Source organism: Plutella xylostella, chromosome 24, assembly GCF_932276165.1.
Source record: "Plutella xylostella chromosome 24, ilPluXylo3.1, whole genome shotgun sequence".
Taxonomy (NCBI): Eukaryota; Metazoa; Arthropoda; class Insecta; order Lepidoptera; family Plutellidae; genus Plutella; species Plutella xylostella.
The window spans coordinates 2,191,695-2,204,769 of NC_064004.1; the positions used below are offsets into that span (position 1 = coordinate 2,191,695).

At 41.1% G+C, this 13,075-nt stretch overlaps 1 protein-coding gene across 1 annotated transcript in view; it reads left to right on the plus strand.

Moving 5' to 3' along the window:
- The window catches only part of LOC125490474 (leucine-rich repeat serine/threonine-protein kinase 1-like), a 46,981-nt gene that overhangs the window by 21,000 nt on the left and 12,906 nt on the right, over positions 1-13,075 (plus strand). Inside the window, exons 33-46 of the mRNA XM_048629736.1 lie at positions 985-1,116; positions 1,396-1,544; positions 2,174-2,355; positions 2,713-2,833; positions 3,273-3,436; positions 3,907-4,020; positions 4,337-4,407; positions 4,962-5,091; positions 6,407-6,506; positions 6,874-6,989; positions 7,090-7,198; positions 7,536-7,693; positions 11,996-12,169; positions 12,601-12,702. Coding sequence (XP_048485693.1) covers positions 985-1,116; positions 1,396-1,544; positions 2,174-2,355; positions 2,713-2,833; positions 3,273-3,436; positions 3,907-4,020; positions 4,337-4,407; positions 4,962-5,091; positions 6,407-6,506; positions 6,874-6,989; positions 7,090-7,198; positions 7,536-7,693; positions 11,996-12,169; positions 12,601-12,702 — 1,822 coding nt within the window. The remainder of the gene's footprint in view (positions 1-984; positions 1,117-1,395; positions 1,545-2,173; positions 2,356-2,712; positions 2,834-3,272; positions 3,437-3,906; positions 4,021-4,336; positions 4,408-4,961; positions 5,092-6,406; positions 6,507-6,873; positions 6,990-7,089; positions 7,199-7,535; positions 7,694-11,995; positions 12,170-12,600; positions 12,703-13,075) is intronic.

Below are 13,075 nucleotides of genomic sequence, written 5' to 3' on the forward strand. Positions count from 1 at the left end.
TAGTCACTTATCATGTCTCATCGTTATCACACATCTCCCCAAAGTCCCAACCCTAAAGTCGCGAACAGTCGTGGACGTTCAGTCGCCTTATCGCGGACAGTTTTCCGCCGGGCGCGTCCATCGCGGCCGCAGCTGAGTCGCGCACCGCCTCGCGGCACACCGCCTGCTCCCTCCACGCACAGCGAGGGCCTCGGCCTCTGCTGCATACCGCCTGCTGTTGATGACTGCGGAACTTTCCTTCTTAGTGATTCAGCGGCCTGGCGCGCCTGTCGCACTCGCCGCCTGCTGTTCCACATCCGAAGTCTAGGGAAAGAATGTTGGCCGATTGCTCTTCGGGTATCTTCGCCGGTAGCTGATCGCGCGCCGGTCTCGTGCCTGTCGCTCGGTCCCGCCGCGCCTGCCCCGGCCGTCCTCGAAGTTGCAGCGAACCGCGAGCCTATCGACTCGCATCTCTCGCCCACCGCTTGCAATTTGAGACTTGCCCACATACTGTATTAATTATTTCGCCCCCTGCCAAATAAACTTATTCACCTTTTACCCGTGGTGCGTAAATTTTATCCGTCCTCGTCGCCATTGAAGTATTTGCGGGTTAGCTTAGATTATAATAAATAATAGAAATATGTATATGCTTGTTTGCCGCCATTTTATTAGTCGTCTGACAAGAGGTGACCATAGACTACATAGAGGATGACCATAAACACATCAGTTTGTCATTGTTATCATCATCATCATCATCGGTAGCTTTATCATCATCACTAAAAGCTACTTCATTATCAAAATCAGTTTCATCATTATTATTATCATTGGTATCTTGATCATCATTACTAATAGCATTGGCATCATTTTAAAAATTTGCTTCATTGACGCAAAAAATGGCGATCGGAGACACAAAGTACTAAATTCAAGACAAAACCCTATTTTTCGGGAAAAAATTTGAAAAAACCTATTGAGCAATTCACTATACTTTGTGAAATATTCCATGAGTATGAGAGTGTGGCTCCACTACGACTCGGCGACGCTGAAAGAGCTGTACTTCCTGCGGCCGCAGTGGCTGTGCGACGTGCTGGCGCATGTCGTCACCGTGCGCGAGATCAACCCCTTCGCTAGCAACGGTGGGTTTGTCATCATCATTGTCTTCATTATCTTCATCTATAGCATTAGCATCATCATCATGCTCATCATTATTATTGGTATCTTGATCATCATTACCAATAGCATTAGCATCATCTTCAAAAATAACTTCATTGACGCTTAAAATGGCAACTAGAGTAAAATACAGGGTGTTTCAAAAAGCCGAAAGTAACTCAGTGACTCAGAGGGTCAATCTAAGAAACTTTTGTTCTACGACTTTTGGAAATTCGCGTTTCACCCTTTCCGCTTAGTATATCCTTTTAGCAACACCCTGTATAGCATGAGCATGAGAGTGTTACTCCACTACGACTCGGCGACGCTGAAGGAGCTGTACTTCCTGCGGCCGCAGTGGCTGTGCGACGTGCTGGCGCATGTCGTCACCGTGCGCGAGATCAACCCCTTCGCTAGCAACGGTGGGTTTGTCATCTATAGCATCTTCTTCATTGAAATTAGCTTCATGTTTATCATTACCACTATCTATACCATCTTCGTCATCATAATTCGCTTCATTGACGCTAAAAATGGCGACCAGAGACATAAAGGAAATTTTTGGAAAAGCCTATAGAGCAATTCACTGCTTCTTGTCCTAAAATTATTTTCAAAATTAGCTTAATTGACGCTGAAAGTGGCGACCCGAGATACTAAGGGTCTGTTTCACAATGTCTGGTTAGTGGCTACCTGACTGATAAAATACATGCTGTCACTCTCTGTTATTATTTTATAGACAGTGACAGCATGTATTTTATCCGACAGGTAGCGACTAACCAGACATTGTGAAACAGGGGCTAAGTATATTTTTGAGAAAAATCCTATAGAGCAATTCACTGTATAGGTAAAACGTTTGGGACATACCAAAGCTGTATTAATATTCTGACAGGCGTATTATTCGGTGAAACATTATGTATCCAGTACGATGGAAAACCTATCCCGTATGTTGAAGTCAAAACTAAGACTACCGTATTGAAAAAATACATTCAATTATTACAATATAAGGTACTTATTTTTTCCTAAAGTAAATCCTATCTTTTCTTTTCTTCCCCAGGTATAATGAAAATAGACGACCTCCCACACGTCTTCAAAGCCAGCCCTCAGTTAGGGGGCGGTGAGGAGGCACATTCCCTCGGCGTGTCATTGCTGAACAAGTTCGAATTGGCTCTGTCGTGGGATAGCCGGACCCTGGTGGTGCCGCCGCTGCTGCCTCTTGCCGAGCCTGCTGAGCCACAGGTAACTACCAACCTATCATCATTATCGTTAGCCTCCTCAGACGTAACAATAATAATTTGCTATATTTATTATCTATCTTAAAATAAGATAACAAATGGATAATCCGTTATGGAGACTACGATGGGTTTGAATTATAAACTTCATGAAAATAATTATGAACAAGAGCGGTGATATTACACTGCCCTGAGGTACTCCCTCAGATAGATGCATAACGTATGCAAAAACTGTATCGTCAGTTTTCTTTTTGTGATCAAGGATTAGTGTCTCTGTTTAAACCCTTAGTCTGATTATGTAAAATAAATCCTTAGGTGCAAAAAGACAAAAATGTGTAAAAAAAACGATGCCTCTTTTTTGCAGCTCCCGCTCAGGACTCGAACCTGGTCGTCCAGCAACCGTGGGACGCCGCGACGCGCCTTCTCAACTACTCTGTCAACCGCTGACAGTGGACTGCACGGGACCGAGTCTCCTAGCTTGATCTGTGAGTTAATAGAGGGTTTTGCATTAGTAATCGGCGTAACCATTATTTTCATCATAATAATCTTCCACCGCTAGCCATAGGCTTCTCCCAATAAACATTAAAACACTTTACTTTGGATTTTCTCATTCAGAAAATACTGTTCTTCGGCAGATACGACCCACCCATTTGCCACTTGAGATTGTAGATTTTAACAGCTTCCAACACATAGGTTGAACAGCTTTCCCCGGCACAACAGTCAAAGCCACTAAGTAACCTCTATACTATCCAATCATTAAACAACTATTATTTTAGCATATCAAAGTCAACGTCAAATGTTTTTATGAATAAAAAATTTTTGAGTTTGAGTTGAGTTTTATTCATCGTATAAATATAAAACATTCTGATGAACGTAATTTTTTACAAACTACTCTGTTATCAATTATATAATCCTCAATTCCAGTGGAAGACCACCCGCAAATCACCATCACGGGTCGCTGTAGCGGGCGCTCTCTCCGCCGCTTGCTCCTCCTGTCATACATCCCCCGAGGGTTCTGGGCGCGGCTGGTGACGCGGCTGCTGCAGCATCAAAGTGTGGCTAATCAGGCCTACCCTCCACAGAATGATGTAAGTTAATTAGAGTTGTAATTGAAAAGGAGAGGGCATAAGTCAGCTCCTTGTGGAACACCTTCCACGCAGAATCGCAGATACGCTGCTGGCGTCAAAATTGCATTATATACGTCCCTATTGTACCCGCCGCAGCACGATGTGAGTGTCATGAGTGTCGTTTGGTATATAGGAGTTGAAATTAAATAGGAGAGGATAAGACGTGGGCTTGCGGAACACCGGCGGATATATTTGTATTCTGCCAGCGTTCATACATACAGATAAGTACACATAGGGAAGTATTTTGAGCAACATATCTAAATAGACGGGGTATCTATGGCTTTTTTTTTCATAAATTTTTCAAGGGTTTCATGTTAAGTTCCACCAGATTCCCATTGCATTCTACAAAACTTGTATAGTTTATGCAAACTATCACCACCCGTAACAAAGTATAATAAATTCCTAATAAAATTAATGCTCACATTCAACAGATGGAGCTAGACGAAGCCACCACGGCCGCTCTAGAACTCCAATGGGGCTGGAAGCTGTGGCAGACGGGCATGAAGCTGGTCTCCGGCGCGCTGACACTCGTCAGCATCAGACAGGTAGAGTAGAACCAGAAGTATGTCACTACAGTCGTCGAAATACAGGGTGTTGCAAAAAGGGTATACTAAGCCGAAAGGGGCTGAACAACTTTTGTTCTACGAGTTTTGAAAATTCACGAAAATAAAAATTCCTTCTCCATAGAAACTTTGTTGGTCACGTGACTTTTTTACCATGGAGAATGTATATTTTTTTTCGCGTATTTTTTTTATTTTATTACTATTTTTAAGAATTTATCTTCTAGTTTTTAAGTATAATTTAAAATTGTTGAGTGTTTTTTTTTTAATAAAGAGAGATTTTCTTCACTTTACTTGACAGGTGACGCCGGAGAGGGACCAGTTGCTGCCGGGGCAGGCGACGGATGTTGATGGCGGTTATAGTCATGTGCAGTGAGTATTTTGTATTATATTGACTGTATTAATATTGTTGAAAAGAGAAAGACTCTTGCATCAAAAGATACGTAATAGAATTAAACGAATAAAGCGAAAGCACGTATTAATGGGGTTGCGTGGTTTTGAGTCATCCCCTATCTTCTAGGTATAGGACCTAAATAGTGAATTGGTACTTTGGTAAAGATATGTATGTATATGTTTTTACCTGTATCATAAAACCTATTAGTAGGTATGTGTTACACGTTATAGCAATATTGATTGCTGATTCTGATTCTGATTCCCACGCGGCTATCCGACCTTAAACTTGGACGATTTCACTTTTAGGGGTGGCGAGAGCTGTGGTACAATAATTTATGACCTAGTACACACGATACAAATGGCTCAAGTAAAAAGCCAGATAAGTAAACCTGATAAACCCACAGACAAATCATCACCATCATTATCAGCCCGTATCTGCCCACTGCTGGGTAAAAGCCTCTTACCTATCACGCCATCTTTACCGGTCCTGTGCGAGTCATAGACAAATATACATGATTTTATTCTGTGTTCAGATTTCGCGTACAACAAGACGGCGCGTGGACGGAGCTGAGCGCGGGGGACTCGGCGTGCATTGAGATTGAACTGCCGGCCGAGGTGTGCGTCGCGCGCCGCACGGACGGATTACCACTCTCTGGATACCAGGTGTGTTAACTAAACAATCGATATGGTTCCGACGGCGGCCAACAGATGGCGCTAAATCGGGGTTCCTAGAAAACACAAAATTTACTATATTAGACTGTATTAAACGCGCCGTCTTACTACTCCCGGGATGAAATCGTACCTACTGCTGCTACACGGGTTCGTTATCGACGTCGATAAAATCACACCGCTGTATTTATGGTGAATGGCGATATAGTGACGTTTATCTACCTCGATAACAAACCTATGTAGCGGCCGCAGGTATGTTGCGAACGATAATGTCAGTAGGCGCTACACGGGTTTTTTATCAAAGTAGATAAACGTCACTATATCGTGATTCGCCATAAATACACTGCTGTGATTTACCCGACGTCGATAGCGAACCCGTGAAGCGACCTCAAGTGCGATATAATTCCGCGTCCAACAAGACGGGGCGTGGACGGAGCTGAGCGCGGGGGACTCGGCGTGTATTGAGATTGAACTGCCGGCCGAGGTGTGCGTCGCGCGCCGCACCGACGGACTGCCACTTTCTGGATATCAGGTACGTAATACTAAAAAGTCGATGTAGTTCCGACGGCGGGCAACAGATGGCGCTATCGGGGTATAGTGATTATAATGGACGTCGAGAACGTACCCGTGTTGCGGTAGCAGGTATGATACACGGGTTCGTTATCGACATAAATAAACGTCACTATATCGCGATTCGCCATAAATACGGCGCAGTGATTTTATCGATGTTGATAACGATTAAAGAGCTGCCGTTACACGGGTTTGTGACCGACGTCGATAAAATAAGAGCGCTTTATTTATGATGAATCGCGATAAAGTGACCATAATCGGCGTCGATTACGAACCAGTGTAGCGTCACCAGCTACGCTATACCCCGGGGTTACAGCCGGCGCGGGGGCGAGGCGGGGCGCGGGGGACTCGGTGTGTATTGAGATTGAGCTGCCGGCCGAGGTGTGCGTCGCGCGCCGCACCGACGGGTTACCACTTTCAGGATATCAGGTAGGAAGTAGTTGTGGTCGTGGATTGTCAGTACCAGATACGACGTAGTTTCGAAGACATCCAACAGATGGCGCTAAATCGTGATTATTAGAAAATTTAATGATGATTAAGCGTTCACTATAAGAACCGCGGTTTCGAAGGTGAACAACCGCGTCTCTTTTATTGTAAGCTGTGGTTTAACCGTCTGTTAAATAAAATTTAATAAAATATAATTACTATTAAGAGTTCAGTAATTTTATGTAGTTTAAAATAGTATTTTTACAACAGTTTGGACGACTCCAGTATAACACCTAATTTTGTTTTGTTGCAGAGTATAAGTGTGGAGCCGAACCCTGAAGTTCTGACGAAGCTGCTAGCTCTGTTCACTGACCATGTGGACTTGTTGTTAGAAGACTGGTATCCGTCATTAGGTCAGTAAAGTATTTGTCATTACCTTACAAGAGTTCAATGGTATAGTCTAAATCCAAATTTAGACGATCGATGCCATTTTCATGTTATAGGCAAATTAGTTTGAAGATATTTATGCATTTTTAGTTTTATGTATTAGTACCTAACTGTATCTGTTCTGTAAATTCTAACCCTAATTCTACCTACTAATTTTATTTGAAGTCATTCTGATTGTCAGAAGCATGCATCTCAGCTGATGGTTCACAACTACCAATGAAACAATGAACAATGACTATGGTTACTTATTTGCCTGTGCTGTCCCCAGTTGTTTTCACCCAGAAAATATTTTTTTAAGCTGCGATAGATATTTATAAAGTAATTTTCCACCAGGCACCCGCTTCGTCCACACCTCCGAAGGTCGCTGCCTCATCACCCGCCTGGTGCCGTGCCCCGCGTGCCTGCGCGCCCCCGCGCCCGCGCCGCCCCCGCACCACCTGTTGCCGCAGGTATACACATAGATGGCGGTGTTGGGTAGTTCTGAGGAGGGCTGATAGATGGCGGTAAAGCGAGTTGTGATCCTCATCATTGTTTCATGAATTGTTTCAGGCGCTGAAACGTCTGGAGCTCAATAACGGCGAAGAGCGCCGCAGGGTGCGGGTTTCAGAGGAGTCCCGCGCTTCGGACGGCGACAGCGGAGTGGGCGGCGAGTCTAATGGTATGTGAAGATGAAGAAACATTAATTAGTCACACTGAAAACAACTAAATACAGGAAATAGTACAAAACAAAGAATAACGTATAAAAATGTCGGTGGCCAGAGCGTCAAAAAGACAGTATCTGCGGTAGACATTTAGGCAACAGCGCTGGTTTTCAGGTAGCCCTTATAAGGTGACATCAGTCACGAACAGGAGCATTCATTACATTCATAATTAAATTCTAATTCAAGATCTTTGTTGCTTCTTAAAAGTGATATTATATGCAATATAGGATTTATAAGACAGATAGTGAGACAGTCCCGTTTATTCTTTCACTTATACCAACCCACCACTTCCAGGCTCATCCCTAGCCGGCTCAGTGGACCGGCCTCCCCGAGAGGGCGTCTACGTGACCGCGTGGACGCAAGAACGCTGCATGCTGGCCGCTTGTACCGGCTTGACCCTAACCTGCGGGACCCACGGCAATGTGCGGCTTAGTGACGTCGCTCCTGATACTGTGAGTGGAAAAAATTGAGTGTGAATGAATATCTGGATAATTAAGCTGTGTAATGGTGTTGATTTGGTGAAAATTGCTTGGGTAGCTTTCGAAATATTAGGGTGGAAAGACATGTATGCTAGCCGCCTGTACTGGCTTGACCCTAACCTGTGGCACCCACGGGAACATACGCCTTAGCGACGTCGCTACTGATACTGTGAGTGGCGATTTTCCTGTGTCTATAGAAAGGTGGATAAATAAGCTGTGTAATGGTGTTAATTTGGTGACAATTGGTTGAGTAGTTTTCGAGATATGAGGGTGGAAAGGGTATATACTATACTATACTAATGGTATTTAAGTATCATATATATTTATGTATAATATTACCGTATTATTATATTGTACACGTTGATAGGAGATAGTCACGGAAGGACGCGACTGAAAATCAGTGCCGCGTCAGGTGGGTGGATGCCACCTCACTTGAAGCGGTGTAAGCTGAGGCGCGGGCCTTTTCGGTGCTGGATAACACACACCGCTATTTCTAATAAGTTACATAAGGTTTTTTATTTATTATTTTCTTTTTTTGTGTACTTTCTTGTGGATTTTTGGTGTGTGCTGTGTGGTGTGTGGTGTACCGAATAAAGAATTTTTATCTTTATCTTATCTTTATCTATCTTATATATGCTGGCCGTGTCGTGTGTACGGGATCTATCTGACTTACGAAGAAAGGATATACACTCGCGAGTAATGAAAAAGTTTCACCTTCCATTGCCGTTCCATATATCACTGGAACTTTTTCATTGCTCGTGAGTGTACAGTTCCCCAATATTTTTAGAAGTCGGGGGAAAAGAGAAAAATATAAACGAATAATATTTAAATCTAAGGATAATGGAACGTAAAAACAAACATATAGAGAACGGAACGTAACAACTGTGATGCCAGCCCTCGGAATATTACCAGCAAATCCGAGCAACAAAGTAATCGAATAGAAATATCGATACAATCTTAAATACAAAAGATATTTTATTTATCAATAAATTACATGTTCTGGTACTATTAGTGCCAAAACTAGTACATTTGGTTTATAAAATATCATTATATTTAAGTCTTGAAGACTTTTATCCTTAGTAAACCATTTTCTTTTTCTCTTTATTCGATTCACTATAATCGATATTTTTTGAATATTTAAATCTAATAACACTGAATCTTGCTTGTCAATCTTGTCATAGTAGTTGTTATTTCATTTTCCATTACCTAACCTAATTATTTAATATTTTGAATACCCCTGAAACTGCTGAAGATATAGAACAAATGTGACAAAGGGGAAAACCAGACCCGGTTCCTGTTCCACCTCCCCGGCAGGCTCCCGTCCCACTTCTTCATCAGGAACCTGCAGAAGTAGCAGAACAAGAACACGCAAAATCCTGACAATATTTTCTATGAACCATAGGATGATAAATACCTAAGTCAAATATGAGAAGAGCAACTGCGTTCTGCAGTTCGAATCCGGGCGCTGACATGTACCAATGTGTTCTTTGAATTTAATTAAAATGTATACCATCACACTTACAGTGAAGGAAACCTGCATACCTATCTAGATTTAGCACATCTAGAGAGCCAGGTGCAGGTACTTACACCCCAACAGTGAATAGAATAGAGTAGGTAATAGGAACATAAAATTCCTAAAGTTGATTCCATACAAATTATGTTATGTAAATAAAACAATGATCTTTTAAACAGTATATTACTCGCCAAATGCATACCCATATAGTAGAAACTTTACATATAGCATTTCGAAATGGCATAGCAGATCCCTGTTGCGGAATGGTAATTTAAAACTTCAGAAGTTGGATAAGTATAACATTATTCCATGGTGTATATTAATAAAATCATTATATTTATTATGTACGTTGCACGTCCCGTATTTATTTAAACGTAAACATATAATAACTTGATATACCTAACATATTATTATCAAATTATTATTCACGTTGTTCGTCTTGTGCAAGTCTTGTGTTGTTCAAGTCAAGTGTTGACATGGTGTTGACGTTTAGTTGTTGACATGACACATTTTTTTATCATTTCAATTTTTCTGCTCTGGTTTGTCAATTTTTATCATTATACTGAGATCCAACCTAGACATTTATGACGTAAATCACAGAGTACTTGGCATAAACATTATAGTGCCACAATCTTATCTGTTCCGGTGGCGACGTCAGTGTGATCGAATCCAGTGATGCCATCGATTAAATTTTGCCTATTTCTGGTTTAAACGACAATGCATTTCTGCTATTAACTATTGTTATAATTAGGTACATTCATAAGTATACATAGATAAATCAAAATATAGGGTCGATAGTAAATGAAAGAGGATATAATATATCAAACGACATTTGTTGTATGGAAAATTTGTCCACGGCGAACAGAAATAAAATTAGTTCTGATATAGGAGATTAAATCTAGATTACAATGGTATAGGTAATATTATATATGGGTCATGGGAATAACGAGATACGACTTAAAAAAAACTATTAATTATTATTTTTGAACACTTTATTTAACATTTTTTAAAGTAAATAGAAACAAGAGCATACAATTAAAAGAAATTCAGACAGTGTGCAAAGGTTAATTCATCATCATCATCACGTCCCCACTGCTGGGGCACGGGTCTCCTTCCAAAGGCTAATTGCCAAAAAGCAATTTCTTTCAGCCAAATCTTGATAGGTTGTGGAAAACAATGACATGTCATAAATCATCATTATTTCGTCTAAAATCGCTGCAGGTGCGACAAATTCTTCTTGGTATACTGCCTAAGATTTAAAGTATCATGTCATGTCCTCACACCTGTAATCAAAGAAAAATAAAGATTATATACTTTTCATCACGAGTATCACGACCCATCCCGTCCCCACTGCTGGGGCACGGGCCTCTCGGGAAAATATTTAATAAAATTACATGGAGTATATGGGTAAAATTATTCGTCATATTTGGCAACACTAACCTGTAGCCGCTGCAACTCGTTCTTCCAATTTTTCAAACGGAATTAACGGCGCCTGAATATGTTATTCTTCCTGCATAAAAGCCAATATATATAGTACTACTTTTCTTGCATCACATTACAGCGCTTTTGGCATTATTTCACCCAGAAAATCACAAAACAAATTTACGTAGCGTCAGCCTCTTCGCTGAAATTGACAACTCAAATAACGCACAGAGTATGAAATGACGTTTGACAATAACGTCTCGTTAGTTGCACATTTTGACCACCGGAACAGATAAGATTGTGGCACTGTACTTCACTTGACGTTCCATTCTCCCTGTATTAATGTTTACGTTCCATTACGACTACTTTTTAAACATTATTTTTCTTCATTTTTCTCATTTCGCCCAGCTTCTAAAAATCTAGTAATTTATTTATTTGTGTACCTATACAGTGACTCTCTAAACATGGTACTTTCATTACGGAACCCGTCATTTTCATAGGGGTACCAAACGTCCTTAGAACTCTGCCATTGTCCTTTGAGTCGATAATTCATAATATTGTCATAATATTAAAATTTACTTCGAAAATGTTACAGTACCTTTCAAATGTCTTACTCAAGCTGTTGTTAATATGGATGAAATAAGGTTTGAATAACACAAGGTTTATATTAGAAGAAGAAATATGGATTTCAAACACAGGTTTACATTAAAATCTCAGTTCAAAAGTATTTACAGCGCTGATCATTCACAATAATATTACAATTACAAACTTGGTCTTTTGGGTGTGGCTTTATTGGCAAAGTGAAGTCTATCAATGTGACGTATATTTTATTCTTAAATGTGGCTCATAATATGGCGTCGTCAAAAATTATTAAAGTTGAAATTAAATTCACATTTGAAAAAAATAACAAGAACGATGTGTAATTGCAGCTCTTTATAATTCCACAAAAGTAATACTGATCTTGACCTTGAGACCATTGACTGATCGGTGACAGCCACCGACCGCTCAAATTGTTTTTGATTATGTACACATGATATTGACAACTATATCTTTCGAACAAGGATCAAAATGCAAGTGCTTTGTTTAAGGCTCTTACGATTGAATGATTCGGGTGTTTCCGGGAATACTACAGTTTGCGAAGATTTGCATGCGCATTATTAATATGAGAGAACTGTACTAACTTTTTTATGGCTCGTCAGTGTACTGTAACAAAAGGGTCAGGTCAGAAATGCTGTGAGGAGTGTAATGGGTACCTTTGGGCCAATTCGGGGAAGCTTTAGAATAGATTTCGAAGTTGCTAATTATAATTAATATTTGTCTTTTTCTATTCTGTCATACAGCTATTCCTCGACGTAGAAGAATCAATGCGCGCGCGCTGGGACGACATCACAGTGGGCGGCGTGGCCGGTCGTGGCGCGTTCGGGACCGTGTACCGCGGCAAGTGGCGCGGCCAGGCGGTCGCCGTGAAGGCGCTGCAGCCCATACCAGGCTCTAAGCAGGGGGGGAAGCACATGGTACGTAAATATTTTCAAAAATTTGTTGGAGTAAAAATTTTGCTTTTTAGAAAATCGGTGTTTTGTCAAAATTGGTTCATCCGATATGCAGTAAAAGTAACTTAACGTTGCGAAAAGGTCGTATCTATATCCTTGCCAAAATTCATCAAAATCGGCCTATCCGTTCCGACGCTAGAAGCCTCTAAACTCAAAATGCATAGAAAGTGCAATATGCGCTAGTTCATCAAAATTGGTTTATCCGATGTGGAGTAAAAGGAGCTTATAGAAAACTACATGATCCTATCTATATCCACGCCAAAACTTATCAAAATCGATTTATTCATTCGGACGCTACACTCCTTCAAAGACAAAATGCGAAGTAAAGTGCAATATGTGCAAACATGTTTATAACAATGCACGACAGTGGTGTATGATGACGTCACGGGGGGCGTGGCGGGCGCGGCACCGTGTACCGCGGCAAGTGGCGCGGCCAGGCGGTCGCCGTCAAGGCGCTGCAGCCCATACCGGGGTCTAAGCAGGGGGGGAAGCATATGGTAAGTAAAATAAAAAAAAATATATGTAAAAGCTTTTTTTTGCGTTTTAGAAAATCGGTGATTCATCAAAATTGGTTCATCCGAAGTGAAGTGAGAGCAGCTTATGGTAATCCACAAGGTCCTATGTAGATCCATGGCAAAATTCATCAAAATCGGTCTATCCATTCCGACGCTAGAGGCTTCCAAACTCAAAATGCATAGTAGAGTGCATTATGTGCAAATGTGCATATTATAATGAAGAATAATCATAAAAAACATTATTGATCTGAAAGTTATTTATAACCTAACCTCACCTCACCTCAAATTTGAATTTATCTCCATGCCAAAATCCATCAAAATTAAACCATCCGTAGAGACGCGAAAAACTACCAAC